Source organism: Arabidopsis thaliana, chromosome 4 (genome assembly GCF_000001735.4).
Source record: "Arabidopsis thaliana chromosome 4, partial sequence".
In the NCBI taxonomy this organism is placed as follows: Eukaryota; Viridiplantae; Streptophyta; class Magnoliopsida; order Brassicales; family Brassicaceae; genus Arabidopsis; species Arabidopsis thaliana.
Genome location: NC_003075.7, coordinates 11,072,715 through 11,094,066, shown reverse-complemented (window position 1 = coordinate 11,094,066; position 21,352 = coordinate 11,072,715). Strand labels below are relative to the sequence as shown.

Genomic DNA, 21,352 nt, shown 5'->3' with positions numbered 1-21,352 from the left:
TCTCCAGGCTCCCTCGTCTTCGTGAAACCAAGTATCATCATTGTAAGTACGACCAGTTATGTATCATACATATAGTTTAGTCCATGTTTGTCGATTCGGGAAATCAATTTTCTACTATTTTGTTTCGCACGTCTCTTTTTGTGGTTCGGCCAAAATTATGAGATTTACTAAAACCTTGAGGCATAAGAGTTTTTCTTACCCTTATTTCAGGATTTTTTTCTCTCATTATGAGAGAGTTTGTATGAGCTGAGCTATTTGGTATTCTATGTGGGATGTATATACTATTAGATAAATTCTTTACTTGAAGATTTCCTCTTAATAACTCAAGTTCACAAAAAAAAAACAAAAATCACAAAGAGGAAAGTACATTTATTCGCTCAAGTTCACGTACTAAAATGCAACACAGTGTATATTATAAGACTGTTTATCTCTAGAACCCTTTCATTTAATATGGAGCTCTCATTGTACTGTTGCTGTAGTTTCTAAGAAAAGGATATAACTCATACCTAAAGTTACAGCTCGTACCGAAAACTCTCCCTCCTCGTTTACCGTCACAACACTGTGGAAACTTCCTCAAAATCCCTTCCAAACACTCAAAGCACTTTGTAAATATTAAGTCTTTCGTACACTGCACCATTGCATACACCTTCTTTGTCCCAATTCTCTTCTCCCCTGCTGCGTACAACACCAATTGTTTACCATCCAAGTTGTTTCTATCGGAGGCTTTATATGCCAGCTTCTCCAGGAGAGCCGACGTCTCCTTGTTGAACAACCCCCGATCACTCATGTTGTTTGGGTTGGACAAATAGAAATCGTTCTCATAATCTATCTTATTGAAGGAGGCAACTGAAGATATCTTTAAAAGACATTGGTCATACCATATTATTGCTCCCTTATTTCTTGGACATCTCCTACGAAGCTGTCACATACATATACGTACATATATATCAAGAACAATATTGCATTGTTTAATCAGTAGTTTTTAACTAGCCTTTAATGTCTATCAGTTTTGTCTCAATTCAATCATTTATATAAAGTATCAGGATCATTGCCCACATATTTAAGATTTGACAAAAAAAATTAACCGACGTGTGTGCTCATCGTAATTTTTACATGTAACTATATGACTGCTAATTTATAATATTGAAGTCACAATTACCCCAGAGACGGCGGTGCTAATGCAAGGGGGGCACTTGGACCAGTAGGAGTCGCCGCGACACTGGAACATGACAAAGACGTTATTGGGATCCTCACCTTCTTCGGTGTAGCGGAAACCGTCACGAAAATTTCCAATCGAGGTGATGGTACTGAGGACTAAGTTGAGATTTTTCTCGAACGCGCTCCCCTGCTTATATTTTCCTTGAGTGTTGCTGCATTTGTGGTGCAGATACGCATTGGTAAGGTTCAGAGATGAAACACTGTGTGTAAGGAGGAGTTGTATGGCTATCATGGCCAAGATATGGACAGATCCAAAAACTGAAGACATTGTTTGAGATATCTGATATTTTTGGTGTGTGTGTTTTTTCATTAGATGAATCGTTAAGGAGTTGGAATCTTTATATAGGGGAGACTCGAGGGATTGCTATTGCTCTAAAGTGAAGTTCATCTTTTTTATAAAAAAATTGGTAATATTACAATTACTGGAAGTTGTCAGTTTGAGGTCACACACAACAAAATTCGATTGATCATCTCATTTTCTAAAAAAAAAAGTTTATAAGACAGGAGAGAGGAGTTGAGCGTTTAGACTAGTATTTTGCGGCGAAGGGACAGGAGGCGATGAAAAAGTCAAAGTTCGAAGGTTTGTCTGATTTAAATCACACAATAAGTTCTGTCTCGACCTGAAATGAAGGCAGTGTGTGAGTTTATAACTAGTTTATGTAATTATGCAACGACACCGTACAGTTTCATCTCATATCATGTTATATATTACTCTCTCTGTAAGTTTGATGTTTTAAGTTTCGCACATAAATTAAGAAAAAGTAACTTTTCTATTTAATTTTAATTACTATTTTAATAGTTTAATAATATTACTATTACCTCTCTCCTTTCACTATTGGCAACAAACAAGATTAATAATCATATTTAATTTTTACAAAACATCAATCTTATGGAACAAATAAAAAAATCCAAACCATCAAATAACTTGGAACAGAGGGAGTATTTTTATGTCTAGTAGTAACGTTATGTTTGTATGTTGCTGGAAAATTTAGAAAAAAATAAATGCTGAAAACACTGTATTTGATGATTGTTACATAGTTTCTGTTTTCATTTTTTGGTCACATAATATAAAATTCGTTGATTATTCAGTTTTTAGAATATTTTTTGTTTTGCCATATTGGGATCTCTTTAGGCATCTGAGCTCCGCTTCTTCCCTTTGGCTTAGCCTCCTGGAATATCAGTCTCTAGCATCCGCGATCTCGTCTCGAACTTCAGTTTGACCAACGATTCTTTCACCAGCTTGGCCTTCGCACTCACCTCGTCCATCCGCGAGATCTTCCCCTTTAGTCGGCGGTGGAACGGAATTACGATTATCAGGACTCAGCTCGGCAAATAAAGTACGAACATCGAAGTCGCCGTCCATAAGATCGGTGATACCAAAAGCTTTCACCTCGGCCTCCAATTCCTCTGTATCCGCTACCAATCTTAACATCGTGTCATCCGACTTCATCTCCACTTCGCCACCTTCGACCAACGCCTCGAGAGTCTTGATATTCCCAGATACTTGGTTGAATTCAAGAAACTTTGGTTCTGCCGCCTTCGTATCGTCAATATGAGCTTTAATACGATCCAATCGCTTCTGAACGAGCTCCGCCATCTTATCAAGGGCCGATCTCCGGACAAATTCAGCATATTCAAGTCGACGTTCTCGAAGCCTCTTCATCTCCGAAAGAGCGCGACCAGCTAACTCGTCATATTTCCTCTTCATCTCCTTGGCGTCGTCTTGAGACCTTGCCAGGTCGGCCAGCGCCTGAGCTACTTTTTCCTTTTCAACGGCCAAAGCCTCATGGGCATCTTTCGCGTTAGTAGCCTCTACGGAAAGGCTCCGAACACAACGCTCGTACAAATAAGTCAAACGATCCCATTCGGCGATCGCCTGGACAAAGAGCGTGTCAAGCGAATGCAATTCAAAGAAAAAATTGGAATCAAACCCAGAAGGTGAGCATACCTCGATCGACTTCCTGGCCGCTCCGGCGAAAACTTCAGGAGCAACCCTCCTTTTGGTGATGACACATGGCCTTATCACCATCATTCATCTCCAGGCTCCCTCGTCTTCGTGAAACCAAGTATCATCATTGTAAGTACGACCAGTTATGTATCATACATATAGTTTAGTCCATGTTTGTCGATTCGGGAAATCAATTTTCTACTATTTTGTTTCGCACGTCTCTTTTTGTGGTTCGGCCAAAATTATGAGATTTACTAAAACCTTGAGGCATAAGAGTTTTTCTTACCCTTATTTCAGGATTTTTTTCTCTCATTATGAGAGAGTTTGTATGAGCTGAGCTATTTGGTATTCTATGTGGGATGTATATACTATTAGATAAATTCTTTACTTGAAGATTTCCTCTTAATAACTCAAGTTCACAAAAAAAAAACAAAAATCACAAAGAGGAAAGTACATTTATTCGCTCAAGTTCACGTACTAAAATGCAACACAGTGTATATTATAAGACTGTTTATCTCTAGAACCCTTTCATTTAATATGGAGCTCTCATTGTACTGTTGTTGCTGTTAGTTTCTAAGAAAAGGATATAACTCATACCTAAAGTTACAGCTCGTACCGAAAACTCTCCCTCCTCGTTTACCGTCACAACACTGTGGAAACTTCCTCAAAATCCCTTCCAAACACTCAAAGCACTTTGTAAATATTAAGTCTTTCGTACACTGCACCATTGCATACACCTTCTTTGTCCCAATTCTCTTCTCCCCTGCTGCGTACAACACCAATTGTTTACCATCCAAGTTGTTTCTATCGGAGGCTTTATATGCCAGCTTCTCCAGGAGAGCCGACGTCTCCTTGTTGAACAACCCCCGATCACTCATGTTGTTTGGGTTGGACAAATAGAAATCGTTCTCATAATCTATCTTATTGAAGGAGGCAACTGAAGATATCTTTAAAAGACATTGGTCATACCATATTATTGCTCCCTTATTTCTTGGACATCTCCTACGAAGCTGTCACATACATATACGTACATATATATATCAAGAACAATATTGCATTGTTTAATCAGTATTTTTTAACTAGCCTTTAATGTCTATCAGTTTTGTCTCAATTCAATCATTTATATAAAGTATCAGGATCATTGCCCACATATTTAAGATTTGACAGAAAAAATTAACCGACGTGTGTGCTCATCGTAATTTTTACATGTAACTATATGACTGCTAATTTATAATATTGAAGTCACAATTACCCCAGAGACGGCGGTGCTAATGCAAGGGGGGCACTTGGACCAGTAGGAGTCGCCGCGACACTGGAACATGACAAAGACGTTATTGGGATCCTCACCTTCTTCGGTGTAGCGGAAACCGTCACGAAAATTTCCAATCGAGGTGATGGTACTGAGGACTAAGTTGAGATTTTTCTCGAACGCGCTCCCCTGCTTATATTTTCCTTGAGTGTTGCTGCATTTGTGGTGCAGATACGCATTGGTAAGGTTCAGAGATGAAACACTGTGTGTAAGGAGGAGTTGTATGGCTATCATGGCCAAGATATGGACAGATCCAAAAACTGAAGACATTGTTTGAGATATCTGATATTTTTGGTGTGTGTGTTTTTTCATTAGATGAATCGTTAAGGAGTTGGAATCTTTATATAGGGGAGACTCGAGGGATTGCTATTGCTCTAAAGTGAAGTTCATCTTTTTGATAAAAAAAATTGGTAATATTACAATTACTGGAAGTTGTCAGTTTGAGGTCACACACAACAAAATTCGATTGATCATCTCATTTTCTAAAAAAAAAAGTTTATAAGACAGGAGAGAGGAGTTGAGCGTTTAGACTAGTATTTTGCGGCGAAGGGACAGGAGGCGATGAAAAAGTCAAAGTTCGAAGGTTTGTCTGATTTAAATCACACAATAAGTTCTGTCTCGACCTGAAATGAAGGCAGTGTGTGAGTTTATAACTAGTTTATGTAATTATGCAACGACACCGTACAGTTTCATCTCATATCATGTTATATATTACTCTCTCTGTAAGTTTGATGTTTTAAGTTTCGCACATAAATTAAGAAAAAGTAACTTTTCTATTTAATTTTAATTACTATTTTAATAGTTTAATAATATTACTATTACCTCTCTCCTTTCACTATTGGCAACAAACAAGATTAATAATCATATTTAATTTTTACAAAACATCAATCTTATGGAACAAATAAAAAAATCCAAACCATCAAATAACTTGGAACAGAGGGAGTATTTTTATGTCTAGTAGTAACGTTATGTTTGTATGTTGCTGGAAAATTTAGAAAAAAATAAATGCTGAAAACACTGTATTTGATGATTGTTACATAGTTTCTGTTTTCATTTTTTGGTCACATAATATAAAATTCGTTGATTATTCAGTTTTTAGAATATTTTTTGTTTTGCCATATTGGGATCTCTTTAGGCATCTGAGCTCCGCTTCTTCCCTTTGGCTTAGCCTCCTGGAATATCAGTCTCTAGCATCCGCGATCTCGTCTCGAACTTCAGTTTGACCAACGATTCTTTCACCAGCTTGGCCTTCGCACTCACCTCGTCCATCCGCGAGATCTTCCCCTTCAGTCGGCGGTGGAACGGAATTACGATTATCAGGACTCAGCTCGGCAAATAAAGTACGAACATCGAAGTCGCCGTCCATAAGATCGGTGATACCAAAAGCTTTCACCTCGGCCTCCAATTCCTCTGCATCCGCTACCAATCTTAACATCTGTCATCCGACTTCATCTCCACTTCGCCACCTTCGACCAACGCCTCGAGAGTCTTGATATTCCCAGATACTTGGTTGAATTCAAGAAACTTTGGTTCTGCCGCCTTCGTATCGTCAATATGAGCTTTAATACGATCCAATCGCTTCTGAACGAGCTCCGCCATCTTATCAAGGGCCGATCTCCGGACAAATTCAGCATATTCAAGTCGACGTTCTCGAAGCCTCTTCATCTCCGAAAGAGCGCGACCAGCTAACTCGTCATATTTCCTCTTCATCTCCTTGGCGTCGTCTTGAGACCTTGCCAGGTCGGCCAGCGCCTGAGCTACTTTTTCCTTTTCAACGGCCAAAGCCTCATGGGCATCTTTCGCGTTAGTAGCCTCTACGGAAAGGCTCCGAACACAACGCTCGTACAAATAAGTCAAACGATCCCATTCGGCGATCGCCTGGACAAAGAGCGTGTCAAGCGAATGCAATTCAAAGAAAAAATTGGAATCAAACCCAGAAGGTGAGCATACCTCGATCGACTTCCTGGCCGCTCCGGCGAAAACTTCAGGAGCAACCCTCCTTTTGGTGATGACACATGGCCTTATCACCATCATTCATCTCCAGGCTCCCTCGTCTTCGTGAAACCAAGTATCATCATTGTAAGTACGACCAGTTATGTATCATACATATAGTTTAGTCCATGTTTGTCGATTCGGGAAATCAATTTTCTACTATTTTGTTTCGCACGTCTCTTTTTGTGGTTCGGCCAAAATTATGAGATTTACTAAAACCTTGAGGCATAAGAGTTTTTCTTACCCTTATTTCAGGATTTTTTTCTCTCATTATGAGAGAGTTTGTATGAGCTGAGCTATTTGGTATTCTATGTGGGATGTATATACTATTAGATAAATTCTTTACTTGAAGATTTCCTCTTAATAACTCAAGTTCACAAAAAAAAAACAAAAATCACAAAGAGGAAAGTACATTTATTCGCTCAAGTTCACGTACTAAAATGCAACACAGTGTATATTATAAGACTGTTTATCTCTAGAACCCTTTCATTTAATATGGAGCTCTCATTGTACTGTTGTTGCTGTTAGTTTCTAAGAAAAGGATATAACTCATACCTAAAGTTACAGCTCGTACCGAAAACTCTCCCTCCTCGTTTACCGTCACAACACTGTGGAAACTTCCTCAAAATCCCTTCCAAACACTCAAAGCACTTTGTAAATATTAAGTCTTTCGTACACTGCACCATTGCATACACCTTCTTTGTCCCAATTCTCTTCTCCCCTGCTGCGTACAACACCAATTGTTTACCATCCAAGTTGTTTCTATCGGAGGCTTTATATGCCAGCTTCTCCAGGAGAGCCGACGTCTCCTTGTTGAACAACCCCCGATCACTCATGTTGTTTGGGTTGGACAAATAGAAATCGTTCTCATAATCTATCTTATTGAAGGAGGCAACTGAAGATATCTTTAAAAGACATTGGTCATACCATATTATTGCTCCCTTATTTCTTGGACATCTCCTACGAAGCTGTCACATACATATACGTACATATATATATCAAGAACAATATTGCATTGTTTAATCAGTATTTTTTAACTAGCCTTTAATGTCTATCAGTTTTGTCTCAATTCAATCATTTATATAAAGTATCAGGATCATTGCCCACATATTTAAGATTTGACAGAAAAAATTAACCGACGTGTGTGCTCATCGTAATTTTTACATGTAACTATATGACTGCTAATTTATAATATTGAAGTCACAATTACCCCAGAGACGGCGGTGCTAATGCAAGGGGGGCACTTGGACCAGTAGGAGTCGCCGCGACACTGGAACATGACAAAGACGTTATTGGGATCCTCACCTTCTTCGGTGTAGCGGAAACCGTCACGAAAATTTCCAATCGAGGTGATGGTACTGAGGACTAAGTTGAGATTTTTCTCGAACGCGCTCCCCTGCTTATATTTTCCTTGAGTGTTGCTGCATTTGTGGTGCAGATACGCATTGGTAAGGTTCAGAGATGAAACACTGTGTGTAAGGAGGAGTTGTATGGCTATCATGGCCAAGATATGGACAGATCCAAAAACTGAAGACATTGTTTGAGATATCTGATATTTTTGGTGTGTGTGTTTTTTCATTAGATGAATCGTTAAGGAGTTGGAATCTTTATATAGGGGAGACTCGAGGGATTGCTATTGCTCTAAAGTGAAGTTCATCTTTTTGATAAAAAAAATTGGTAATATTACAATTACTGGAAGTTGTCAGTTTGAGGTCACACACAACAAAATTCGATTGATCATCTCATTTTCTAAAAAAAAAAGTTTATAAGACAGGAGAGAGGAGTTGAGCGTTTAGACTAGTATTTTGCGGCGAAGGGACAGGAGGCGATGAAAAAGTCAAAGTTCGAAGGTTTGTCTGATTTAAATCACACAATAAGTTCTGTCTCGACCTGAAATGAAGGCAGTGTGTGAGTTTATAACTAGTTTATGTAATTATGCAACGACACCGTACAGTTTCATCTCATATCATGTTATATATTACTCTCTCTGTAAGTTTGATGTTTTAAGTTTCGCACATAAATTAAGAAAAAGTAACTTTTCTATTTAATTTTAATTACTATTTTAATAGTTTAATAATATTACTATTACCTCTCTCCTTTCACTATTGGCAACAAACAAGATTAATAATCATATTTAATTTTTACAAAACATCAATCTTATGGAACAAATAAAAAAATCCAAACCATCAAATAACTTGGAACAGAGGGAGTATTTTTATGTCTAGTAGTAACGTTATGTTTGTATGTTGCTGGAAAATTTAGAAAAAAATAAATGCTGAAAACACTGTATTTGATGATTGTTACATAGTTTCTGTTTTCATTTTTTGGTCACATAATATAAAATTCGTTGATTATTCAGTTTTTAGAATATTTTTTGTTTTGCCATATTGGGATCTCTTTAGGCATCTGAGCTCCGCTTCTTCCCTTTGGCTTAGCCTCCTGGAATATCAGTCTCTAGCATCCGCGATCTCGTCTCGAACTTCAGTTTGACCAACGATTCTTTCACCAGCTTGGCCTTCGCACTCACCTCGTCCATCCGCGAGATCTTCCCCTTCAGTCGGCGGTGGAACGGAATTACGATTATCAGGACTCAGCTCGGCAAATAAAGTACGAACATCGAAGTCGCCGTCCATAAGATCGGTGATACCAAAAGCTTTCACCTCGGCCTCCAATTCCTCTGCATCCGCTACCAATCTTAACATCTGTCATCCGACTTCATCTCCACTTCGCCACCTTCGACCAACGCCTCGAGAGTCTTGATATTCCCAGATACTTGGTTGAATTCAAGAAACTTTGGTTCTGCCGCCTTCGTATCGTCAATATGAGCTTTAATACGATCCAATCGCTTCTGAACGAGCTCCGCCATCTTATCAAGGGCCGATCTCCGGACAAATTCAGCATATTCAAGTCGACGTTCTCGAAGCCTCTTCATCTCCGAAAGAGCGCGACCAGCTAACTCGTCATATTTCCTCTTCATCTCCTTGGCGTCGTCTTGAGACCTTGCCAGGTCGGCCAGCGCCTGAGCTACTTTTTCCTTTTCAACGGCCAAAGCCTCATGGGCATCTTTCGCGTTAGTAGCCTCTACGGAAAGGCTCCGAACACAACGCTCGTACAAATAAGTCAAACGATCCCATTCGGCGATCGCCTGGACAAAGAGCGTGTCAAGCGAATGCAATTCAAAGAAAAAATTGGAATCAAACCCAGAAGGTGAGCATACCTCGATCGACTTCCTGGCCGCTCCGGCGAAAACTTCAGGAGCAACCCTCCTTTTGGTGATGACACATGGCCTTATCACCATCATTCATCTCCAGGCTCCCTCGTCTTCGTGAAACCAAGTATCATCATTGTAAGTACGACCAGTTATGTATCATACATATAGTTTAGTCCATGTTTGTCGATTCGGGAAATCAATTTTCTACTATTTTGTTTCGCACGTCTCTTTTTGTGGTTCGGCCAAAATTATGAGATTTACTAAAACCTTGAGGCATAAGAGTTTTTCTTACCCTTATTTCAGGATTTTTTTCTCTCATTATGAGAGAGTTTGTATGAGCTGAGCTATTTGGTATTCTATGTGGGATGTATATACTATTAGATAAATTCTTTACTTGAAGATTTCCTCTTAATAACTCAAGTTCACAAAAAAAAAACAAAAATCACAAAGAGGAAAGTACATTTATTCGCTCAAGTTCACGTACTAAAATGCAACACAGTGTATATTATAAGACTGTTTATCTCTAGAACCCTTTCATTTAATATGGAGCTCTCATTGTACTGTTGTTGCTGTTAGTTTCTAAGAAAAGGATATAACTCATACCTAAAGTTACAGCTCGTACCGAAAACTCTCCCTCCTCGTTTACCGTCACAACACTGTGGAAACTTCCTCAAAATCCCTTCCAAACACTCAAAGCACTTTGTAAATATTAAGTCTTTCGTACACTGCACCATTGCATACACCTTCTTTGTCCCAATTCTCTTCTCCCCTGCTGCGTACAACACCAATTGTTTACCATCCAAGTTGTTTCTATCGGAGGCTTTATATGCCAGCTTCTCCAGGAGAGCCGACGTCTCCTTGTTGAACAACCCCCGATCACTCATGTTGTTTGGGTTGGACAAATAGAAATCGTTCTCATAATCTATCTTATTGAAGGAGGCAACTGAAGATATCTTTAAAAGACATTGGTCATACCATATTATTGCTCCCTTATTTCTTGGACATCTCCTACGAAGCTGTCACATACATATACGTACATATATATATCAAGAACAATATTGCATTGTTTAATCAGTATTTTTTAACTAGCCTTTAATGTCTATCAGTTTTGTCTCAATTCAATCATTTATATAAAGTATCAGGATCATTGCCCACATATTTAAGATTTGACAGAAAAAATTAACCGACGTGTGTGCTCATCGTAATTTTTACATGTAACTATATGACTGCTAATTTATAATATTGAAGTCACAATTACCCCAGAGACGGCGGTGCTAATGCAAGGGGGGCACTTGGACCAGTAGGAGTCGCCGCGACACTGGAACATGACAAAGACGTTATTGGGATCCTCACCTTCTTCGGTGTAGCGGAAACCGTCACGAAAATTTCCAATCGAGGTGATGGTACTGAGGACTAAGTTGAGATTTTTCTCGAACGCGCTCCCCTGCTTATATTTTCCTTGAGTGTTGCTGCATTTGTGGTGCAGATACGCATTGGTAAGGTTCAGAGATGAAACACTGTGTGTAAGGAGGAGTTGTATGGCTATCATGGCCAAGATATGGACAGATCCAAAAACTGAAGACATTGTTTGAGATATCTGATATTTTTGGTGTGTGTGTTTTTTCATTAGATGAATCGTTAAGGAGTTGGAATCTTTATATAGGGGAGACTCGAGGGATTGCTATTGCTCTAAAGTGAAGTTCATCTTTTTGATAAAAAAAATTGGTAATATTACAATTACTGGAAGTTGTCAGTTTGAGGTCACACACAACAAAATTCGATTGATCATCTCATTTTCTAAAAAAAAAAGTTTATAAGACAGGAGAGAGGAGTTGAGCGTTTAGACTAGTATTTTGCGGCGAAGGGACAGGAGGCGATGAAAAAGTCAAAGTTCGAAGGTTTGTCTGATTTAAATCACACAATAAGTTCTGTCTCGACCTGAAATGAAGGCAGTGTGTGAGTTTATAACTAGTTTATGTAATTATGCAACGACACCGTACAGTTTCATCTCATATCATGTTATATATTACTCTCTCTGTAAGTTTGATGTTTTAAGTTTCGCACATAAATTAAGAAAAAGTAACTTTTCTATTTAATTTTAATTACTATTTTAATAGTTTAATAATATTACTATTACCTCTCTCCTTTCACTATTGGCAACAAACAAGATTAATAATCATATTTAATTTTTACAAAACATCAATCTTATGGAACAAATAAAAAAATCCAAACCATCAAATAACTTGGAACAGAGGGAGTATTTTTATGTCTAGTAGTAACGTTATGTTTGTATGTTGCTGGAAAATTTAGAAAAAAATAAAGTAAGATTTGCTTAGATTGACTCAACTCTTAACATAAATAACTTAAATGACACACGTTTGGTTTCAAAAACTGTAGTAACCCATATCTTTGGTAAAAAGACGAAATAACCTTAATGATTAATTGTAATCAAATTAAAACAAAAAATAAAAAATAAAACAAATCTTTTATATTTTAAAACACAAGTCACTCCACCAATAAAATTTTGACAAATCAGCAAAACCAAATTATTTTTCAACAGAATTATAAAATCAAAAAAGAAATCGTGGATAAAAAAGAAAACCAAAACCTATATTATATAATTAAAACAAAAACGAAAATCCAGTTAACGTGAGAACAAACTTTTTTTAAAAGAATAATTTTGAACAAAATTTAGATAAAGAAGAATCTTCTTCACATATTTCGTTTTTGATTTTAAAAATACTAAAGAAAAACAATTTAATTTTGATAAATTGACTTGTTTTAGCTTACCAATAATATTTTGACATGTATCAATTCACAAATAATTGATTTGATGGTAGGAATAGAAGAAGAAAAAAAACGGTTATGAAAACCCTTGGAGAATTTATCATGACTAATAAAATTCATTAAAATTCAAATATGACAATATTATGTAAAAATCTGCCGACATTAATAAAAGTCTGTCGTAACGTTATTTCTTTTTCAAAAAAAAAAAAAATTCAGTCAAACCGGATTTAACATACAATCAGACCGGAAATAATTTAATTGAGGGCTAGCTAATAAATCTCATATAACAAAAAATTTCGAAATTTTAAAAATAAATCTGCCATAAAAAGTCTGTTATTACTAAAAAGGTTATTCTAGTCATAAACAAATCGGCCATAACATTGACATGAGTAAATCTGTTATGCTTTGACACTGAAAAACAAAACTGTCATCACTAAAAACAAATCTGTTATCACTATGTGACTGTGTAGTAATTTTATTTTTTAACAAAAATCTGTTGTAAAACACCAGATTTGTTAACAAGTTAATTAAATCTGTGATTACACAAAACAACTCTGTCATGCCTATATAACATTTTTCGAGGTTAACAAATCTGTTATAACACAACAGATTTTTGGGTGCAAATAGAAAATCTGTTGCCACCATAAAGAAAAATCTGTGGTCCGGAAAACAAATCAGTGACAGATTTGGTTTCAACATTCTTACTTTTGAAATTTAAATAAAATCTGTGGAGACTATATGAAACAAATCAGTCACGGTTAAAAAATCTGCGAAAAAAAAAAAATCTGGCGTAACATAACAAAGTAAAGTCTGTGGTACAAAACAAGTCTGTTGTAAAAAATCTGTGGTTGACCAACAAATCTGTGATCGATAACAAATCCGTCGCAACAAGAGCCACAGATTTACCAAAAACGACGATGGCATTTTCGTAAATAAATGTGGTTTTATTGCCTTGCTGGAATTAAATAGTAATGGCATTTCTGTAATATTGTTTTTCTCTGCAAAGGAAAACAAGGATAATTTAGGTATAATTATTACTCAAATAACTCATATTTTTAGCATTCCTTTTGGGTCATTATGTATAAAATATGGGTTACTCTAGTAAATTTCCCAAAAATAAATGCTGAAAACACTGTATTTGATGATTGTTACATAGTTTCTGTTTTCATTTTTTGGTCACATAATATAAAATTCGTTGATTATTCAGTTTTTAGAATATTTTTTGTTTTGCCATATTGGGATCTCTTTAGGCATCTGAGCTCCGCTTCTTCCCTTTGGCTTAGCCTCCTGGAATATCAGTCTCTAGCATCCGCGATCTCGTCTCGAACTTCAGTTTGACCAACGATTCTTTCACCAGCTTGGCCTTCGCACTCACCTCGTCCATCCGCGAGATCTTCCCCTTCAGTCGGCGGTGGAACGGAATTACGATTATCAGGACTCAGCTCGGCAAATAAAGTACGAACATCGAAGTCGCCGTCCATAAGATCGGTGATACCAAAAGCTTTCACCTCGGCCTCCAATTCCTCTGCATCCGCTACCAATCTTAACATCTGTCATCCGACTTCATCTCCACTTCGCCACCTTCGACCAACGCCTCGAGAGTCTTGATATTCCCAGATACTTGGTTGAATTCAAGAAACTTTGGTTCTGCCGCCTTCGTATCGTCAATATGAGCTTTAATACGATCCAATCGCTTCTGAACGAGCTCCGCCATCTTATCAAGGGCCGATCTCCGGACAAATTCAGCATATTCAAGTCGACGTTCTCGAAGCCTCTTCATCTCCGAAAGAGCGCGACCAGCTAACTCGTCATATTTCCTCTTCATCTCCTTGGCGTCGTCTTGAGACCTTGCCAGGTCGGCCAGCGCCTGAGCTACTTTTTCCTTTTCAACGGCCAAAGCCTCATGGGCATCTTTCGCGTTAGTAGCCTCTACGGAAAGGCTCCGAACACAACGCTCGTACAAATAAGTCAAACGATCCCATTCGGCGATCGCCTGGACAAAGAGCGTGTCAAGCGAATGCAATTCAAAGAAAAAATTGGAATCAAACCCAGAAGGTGAGCATACCTCGATCGACTTCCTGGCCGCTCCGGCGAAAACTTCAGGAGCAACCCTCCTTTTGGTGATGACACATGGCCTTATCACCATCATTCATCTCCAGGCTCCCTCGTCTTCGTGAAACCAAGTATCATCATTGTAAGTACGACCAGTTATGTATCATACATATAGTTTAGTCCATGTTTGTCGATTCGGGAAATCAATTTTCTACTATTTTGTTTCGCACGTCTCTTTTTGTGGTTCGGCCAAAATTATGAGATTTACTAAAACCTTGAGGCATAAGAGTTTTTCTTACCCTTATTTCAGGATTTTTTTCTCTCATTATGAGAGAGTTTGTATGAGCTGAGCTATTTGGTATTCTATGTGGGATGTATATACTATTAGATAAATTCTTTACTTGAAGATTTCCTCTTAATAACTCAAGTTCACAAAAAAAAAACAAAAATCACAAAGAGGAAAGTACATTTATTCGCTCAAGTTCACGTACTAAAATGCAACACAGTGTATATTATAAGACTGTTTATCTCTAGAACCCTTTCATTTAATATGGAGCTCTCATTGTACTGTTGTTGCTGTTAGTTTCTAAGAAAAGGATATAACTCATACCTAAAGTTACAGCTCGTACCGAAAACTCTCCCTCCTCGTTTACCGTCACAACACTGTGGAAACTTCCTCAAAATCCCTTCCAAACACTCAAAGCACTTTGTAAATATTAAGTCTTTCGTACACTGCACCATTGCATACACCTTCTTTGTCCCAATTCTCTTCTCCCCTGCTGCGTACAACACCAATTGTTTACCATCCAAGTTGTTTCTATCGGAGGCTTTATATGCCAGCTTCTCCAGGAGAGCCGACGTCTCCTTGTTGAACAACCCCCGATCACTCATGTTGTTTGGGTTGGACAAATAGAAATCGTTCTCATAATCTATCTTATTGAAGGAGGCAACTGAAGATATCTTTAAAAGACATTGGTCATACCATATTATTGCTCCCTTATTTCTTGGACATCTCCTACGAAGCTGTCACATACATATACGTACATATATATATCAAGAACAATATTGCATTGTTTAATCAGTATTTTTTAACTAGCCTTTAATGTCTATCAGTTTTGTCTCAATTCAATCATTTATATAAAGTATCAGGATCATTGCCCACATATTTAAGATTTGACAGAAAAAATTAACCGACGTGTGTGCTCATCGTAATTTTTACATGTAACTATATGACTGCTAATTTATAATATTGAAGTCACAATTACCCCAGAGACGGCGGTGCTAATGCAAGGGGGGCACTTGGACCAGTAGGAGTCGCCGCGACACTGGAACATGACAAAGACGTTATTGGGATCCTCACCTTCTTCGGTGTAGCGGAAACCGTCACGAAAATTTCCAATCGAGGTGATGGTACTGAGGACTAAGTTGAGATTTTTCTCGAACGCGCTCCCCTGCTTATATTTTCCTTGAGTGTTGCTGCATTTGTGGTGCAGATACGCATTGGTAAGGTTCAGAGATGAAACACTGTGTGTAAGGAGGAGTTGTATGGCTATCATGGCCAAGATATGGACAGATCCAAAAACTGAAGACATTGTTTGAGATATCTGATATTTTTGGTGTGTGTGTTTTTTCATTAGATGAATCGTTAAGGAGTTGGAATCTTTATATAGGGGAGACTCGAGGGATTGCTATTGCTCTAAAGTGAAGTTCATCTTTTTGATAAAAAAAATTGGTAATATTACAATTACTGGAAGTTGTCAGTTTGAGGTCACACACAACAAAATTCGATTGATCATCTCATTTTCTAAAAAAAAAAGTTTATAAGACAGGAGAGAGGAGTTGAGCGTTTAGACTAGTATTTTGCGGCGAAGGGACAGGAGGCGATGAAAAAGTCAAAGTTCGAAGGTTTGTCTGATTTAAATCACACAATAAGTTCTGTCTCGACCTGAAATGAAGGCAGTGTGTGAGTTTATAACTAGTTTATGTAATTATGCAACGACACCGTACAGTTTCATCTCATATCATGTTATATATTACTCTCTCTGTAAGTTTGATGTTTTAAGTTTCGCACATAAATTAAGAAAAAGTAACTTTTCTATTTAATTTTAATTACTATTTTAATAGTTTAATAATATTACTATTACCTCTCTCCTTTCACTATTGGCAACAAACAAGATTAATAATCATATTTAATTTTTACAAAACATCAATCTTATGGAACAAATAAAAAAATCCAAACCATCAAATAACTTGGAACAGAGGGAGTATTTTTATGTCTAGTAGTAACGTTATGTTTGTATGTTGCTGGAAAATTTAGAAAAAAATAAATGCTGAAAACACTGTATTTGATGATTGTTACATAGTTTCTGTTTTCATTTTTTGGTCACATAATATAAAATTCGTTGATTATTCAGTTTTTAGAATATTTTTTGTTTTGCCATATTGGGATCTCTTTAGGCATCTGAGCTCCGCTTCTTCCCTTTGGCTTAGCCTCCTGGAATATCAGTCTCTAGCATCCGCGATCTCGTCTCGAACTTCAGTTTGACCAACGATTCTTTCACCAGCTTGGCCTTCGCACTCACCTCGTCCATCCGCGAGATCTTCCCCTTCAGTCGGCGGTGGAACGGAATTACGATTATCAGGACTCAGCTCGGCAAATAAAGTACGAACATCGAAGTCGCCGTCCATAAGATCGGTGATACCAAAAGCTTTCACCTCGGCCTCCAATTCCTCTGCATCCGCTACCAATCTTAACATCTGTCATCCGACTTCATCTCCACTTCGCCACCTTCGACCAACGCCTCGAGAGTCTTGATATTCCCAGATACTTGGTTGAATTCAAGAAACTTTGGTTCTGCCGCCTTCGTATCGTCAATATGAGCTTTAATACGATCCAATCGCTTCTGAACGAGCTCCGCCATCTTATCAAGGGCCGATCTCCGGACAAATTCAGCATATTCAAGTCGACGTTCTCGAAGCCTCTTCATCTCCGAAAGAGCGCGACCAGCTAACTCGTCATATTTCCTCTTCATCTCCTTGGCGTCGTCTTGAGACCTTGCCAGGTCGGCCAGCGCCTGAGCTACTTTTTCCTTTTCAACGGCCAAAGCCTCATGGGCATCTTTCGCGTTAGTAGCCTCTACGGAAAGGCTCCGAACACAACGCTCGTACAAATAAGTCAAACGATCCCATTCGGCGATCGCCTGGACAAAGAGCGTGTCAAGCGAATGCAATTCAAAGAAAAAATTGGAATCAAACCCAGAAGGTGAGCATACCTCGATCGACTTCCTGGCCGCTCCGGCGAAAACTTCAGGAGCAACCCTCCTTTTGGTGATGACACATGGCCTTATCACCATCATTCATCTCCAGGCTCCCTCGTCTTCGTGAAACCAAGTATCATCATTGTAAGTACGACCAGTTATGTATCATACATATAGTTTAGTCCATGTTTGTCGATTCGGGAAATCAATTTTCTACTATTTTGTTTCGCACGTCTCTTTTTGTGGTTCGGCCAAAATTATGAGATTTACTAAAACCTTGAGGCATAAGAGTTTTTCTTACCCTTATTTCAGGATTTTTTTCTCTCATTATGAGAGAGTTTGTATGAGCTGAGCTATTTGGTATTCTATGTGGGATGTATATACTATTAGATAAATTCTTTACTTGAAGATTTCCTCTTAATAACTCAAGTTCACAAAAAAAAAACAAAAATCACAAAGAGGAAAGTACATTTATTCGCTCAAGTTCACGTACTAAAATGCAACACAGTGTATATTATAAGACTGTTTATCTCTAGAACCCTTTCATTTAATATGGAGCTCTCATTGTACTGTTGTTGCTGTTAGTTTCTAAGAAAAGGATATAACTCATACCTAAAGTTACAGCTCGTACCGAAAACTCTCCCTCCTCGTTTACCGTCACAACACTGTGGAAACTTCCTCAAAATCCCTTCCAAACACTCAAAGCACTTTGTAAATATTAAGTCTTTCGTACACTGCACCATTGCATACACCTTCTTTGTCCCAATTCTCTTCTCCCCTGCTGCGTACAACACCAATTGTTTACCATCCAAGTTGTTTCTATCGGAGGCTTTATATGCCAGCTTCTCCAGGAGAGCCGACGTCTCCTTGTTGAACAACCCCCGATCACTCATGTTGTTTGGGTTGGACAAATAGAAATCGTTCTCATAATCTATCTTATTGAAGGAGGCAACTGAAGATATCTTTAAAAGACATTGGTCATACCATATTATTGCTCCCTTATTTCTTGGACATCTCCTACGAAGCTGTCACATACATATACGTACATATATATATCAAGAACAATATTGCATTGTTTAATCAGTATTTTTTAACTAGCCTTTAATGTCTATCAGTTTTGTCTCAATTCAATCATTTATATAAAGTATCAGGATCATTGCCCACATATTTAAGATTTGACAGAAAAAATTAACCGACGTGTGTGCTCATCGTAATTTTTACATGTAACTATATGACTGCTAATTTATAATATTGAAGTCACAATTACCCCAGAGACGGCGGTGCTAATGCAAGGGGGGCACTTGGACCAGTAGGAGTCGCCGCGACACTGGAACATGACAAAGACGTTATTGGGATCCTCACCTTCTTCGGTGTAGCGGAAACCGTCACGAAAATTTCCAATCGAGGTGATGGTACTGAGGACTAAGTTGAGATTTTTCTCGAACGCGCTCCCCTGCTTATATTTTCCTTGAGTGTTGCTGCATTTGTGGTGCAGATACGCATTGGTAAGGTTCAGAGATGAAACACTGTGTGTAAGGAGGAGTTGTATGGCTATCATGGCCAAGATATGGACAGATCCAAAAACTGAAGACATTGTTTGAGATATCTGATATTTTTGGTGTGTGTGTTTTTTCATTAGATGAATCGTTAAGGAGTTGGAATCTTTATATAGGGGAGACTCGAGGGATTGCTATTGCTCTAAAGTGAAGTTCATCTTTTTGATAAAAAAAATTGGTAATATTACAATTACTGGAAGTTGTCAGTTTGAGGTCACACACAACAAAATTCGATTGATCATCTCATTTTCTAAAAAAAAAAGTTTATAAGACAGGAGAGAGGAGTTGAGCGTTTAGACTAGTATTTTGCGGCGAAGGGACAGGAGGCGATGAAAAAGTCAAAGTTCGAAGGTTTGTCTGATTTAAATCACACAATAAGTTCTGTCTCGACCTGAAATGAAGGCAGTGTGTGAGTTTATAACTAGTTTATGTAATTATGCAACGACACCGTACAGTTTCATCTCATATCATGTTATATATTACTCTCTCTGTAAGTTTGATGTTTTAAGTTTCGCACATAAATTAAGAAAAAGTAACTTTTCTATTTAATTTTAATTACTATTTTAATAGTTTAATAATATTACTATTACCTCTCTCCTTTCACTATTGGCAACAAACAAGATTAATAATCATATTTAATTTTTACAAAACATCAATCTTATGGAACAAATAAAAAAATCCAAACCATCAAATAACTTGGAACAGAGGGAGTATTTTTATGTCTAGTAGTAACGTTATGTTTGTATGTTGCTGGAAAATTTAGAAAAAAATAAATGCTGAAAACACTGTATTTGATGATTGTTACATAGTTTCTGTTTTCATTTTTTGGTCACATAATATAAAATTCGTTGATTATTCAGTTTTTAGAATATTTTTTGTTTTGCCATATTGGGATCTCTTTAGGCATCTGAGCTCCGCTTCTTCCCTTTGGCTTAGCCTCCTGGAATATCAGTCTCTAGCATCCGCGATCTCGTCTCGAACTTCAGTTTGACCAACGATTCTTTCACCAGCTTGGCCTTCGCACTCACCTCGTCCATCCGCGAGATCTTCCCCTTCAGTCGGCGGTGGAACGGAATTACGATTATCAGGACTCAGCTCGGCAAATAAAGTACGAACATCGAAGTCGCCGTCCATAAGATCGGTGATACCAAAAGCTTTCACCTCGGCCTCCAATTCCTCTGCATCCGCTACCAATCTTAACATCTGTCATCCGACTTCATCTCCACTTCGCCACCTTCGACCAACGCCTCGAGAGTCTTGATATTCCCAGATACTTGGTTGAATTCAAGAAACTTTGGTTCTGCCGCCTTCGTATCGTCAATATGAGCTTTAATACGATCCAATCGCTTCTGAACGAGCTCCGCCATCTTATCAAGGGCCGATCTCCGGACAAATTCAGCATATTCAAGTCGACGTTCTCGAAGCCTCTTCATCTCCGAAAGAGCGCGACCAGCTAACTCGTCATATTTCCTCTTCATCTCCTTGGCGTCGTCTTGAGACCTTGCCAGGTCGGCCAGCGCCTGAGCTACTTTTTCCTTTTCAACGGCCAAAGCCTCATGGGCATCTTTCGCGTTAGTAGCCTCTACGGAAAGGCTCCGAACACAACGCTCGTACAAATAAGTCAAACGATCCCATTCGGCGATCGCCTGGACAAAGAGCGTGTCAAGCGAATGCAATTCAAAGAAAAAATTGGAATCAAACCCAGAAGGTGAGCATACCTCGATCGACTTCCTGGCCGCTCCGGCGAAAACTTCAGGAGCAACCCTCCTTTTGGTGATGACACATGGCCTTATCACCATCATTCATCTCCAGGCTCCCTCGTCTTCGTGAAACCAAGTATCATCATTGTAAGTACGACCAGTTATGTATCATACATATAGTTTAGTCCATGTTTGTCGATTCGGGAAATCAATTTTCTACTATTTTGTTTCGCACGTCTCTTTTTGTGGTTCGGCCAAAATTATGAGATTTACTAAAACCTTGAGGCATAAGAGTTTTTCTTACCCTTATTTCAGGATTTTT

General features: G+C 38.2%; 7 protein-coding genes across 7 annotated transcripts; all 7 read right to left on the bottom strand.

Annotated features, from left to right (window-relative positions):
- Nucleotides 1–445: 445 nt before the first annotated feature.
- Nucleotides 446–1,486, bottom strand: AT4G20670 (cysteine-rich repeat secretory-like protein; the record flags this gene model as incomplete). Its single annotated transcript, NM_118185.3, has 2 exons — nt 446–919; nt 1,160–1,486. 2 exons carry the CDS (start codon nt 1,484–1,486, stop codon nt 446–448), a joined length of 801 nt encoding a protein of 266 aa, NP_193799.3.
- Nucleotides 1,487–2,305: 819 nt separating this feature from the next.
- On the bottom strand, nt 2,306–3,309 carry AT4G20650 (receptor-like kinase). The gene has a single exon (NM_001341451.1). The coding sequence runs from the start codon at nt 3,248–3,250 to the stop codon at nt 2,396–2,398; it is 855 nt and encodes a 284-aa protein (NP_001320014.1). The 5' UTR covers nt 3,251–3,309; the 3' UTR covers nt 2,306–2,395.
- A 293-nt stretch (nt 3,310–3,602) lies between these two features.
- AT4G20645 (cysteine-rich receptor-like kinase) lies at nt 3,603–4,938 on the bottom strand. Its single transcript, NM_001341450.1, has 2 exons — nt 4,419–4,938; nt 3,603–4,176 (listed from the first exon to the last, which is right to left on the bottom strand). Exons 1-2 carry the CDS (start codon nt 4,785–4,787, stop codon nt 3,733–3,735), a joined length of 813 nt encoding a protein of 270 aa, NP_001328923.1. The 5' UTR covers nt 4,788–4,938; the 3' UTR covers nt 3,603–3,732.
- Nucleotides 4,939–6,991: 2,053 nt separating this feature from the next.
- On the bottom strand, nt 6,992–8,004 carry AT4G20640 (cysteine-rich repeat secretory-like protein (DUF26 and DUF1204); the record flags this gene model as incomplete). Its single annotated transcript, NM_118183.3, has 2 exons — nt 6,992–7,435; nt 7,678–8,004. The coding sequence occupies 2 exons, from the start codon at nt 8,002–8,004 to the stop codon at nt 6,992–6,994; spliced, it is 771 nt and encodes a 256-aa protein (NP_567614.3).
- A 2,246-nt stretch (nt 8,005–10,250) lies between these two features.
- On the bottom strand, nt 10,251–11,263 carry AT4G20630 (cysteine-rich repeat secretory-like protein (DUF26 and DUF1204); the record flags this gene model as incomplete). Its single annotated transcript, NM_001341449.1, has 2 exons — nt 10,251–10,694; nt 10,937–11,263. The coding sequence occupies 2 exons, from the start codon at nt 11,261–11,263 to the stop codon at nt 10,251–10,253; spliced, it is 771 nt and encodes a 256-aa protein (NP_001320013.1).
- A 3,833-nt stretch (nt 11,264–15,096) lies between these two features.
- On the bottom strand, nt 15,097–16,109 carry AT4G20620 (cysteine-rich repeat secretory-like protein (DUF26 and DUF1204); the record flags this gene model as incomplete). Its single annotated transcript, NM_118181.3, has 2 exons — nt 15,097–15,540; nt 15,783–16,109. 2 exons carry the CDS (start codon nt 16,107–16,109, stop codon nt 15,097–15,099), a joined length of 771 nt encoding a protein of 256 aa, NP_567612.3.
- A 2,246-nt stretch (nt 16,110–18,355) lies between these two features.
- Nucleotides 18,356–19,368, bottom strand: AT4G20610 (cysteine-rich repeat secretory-like protein (DUF26 and DUF1204); the record flags this gene model as incomplete). Its single annotated transcript, NM_118180.3, has 2 exons — nt 18,356–18,799; nt 19,042–19,368. The coding sequence occupies 2 exons, from the start codon at nt 19,366–19,368 to the stop codon at nt 18,356–18,358; spliced, it is 771 nt and encodes a 256-aa protein (NP_567611.3).
- Between the last annotated feature and the right edge of the window lie 1,984 nt (nt 19,369–21,352).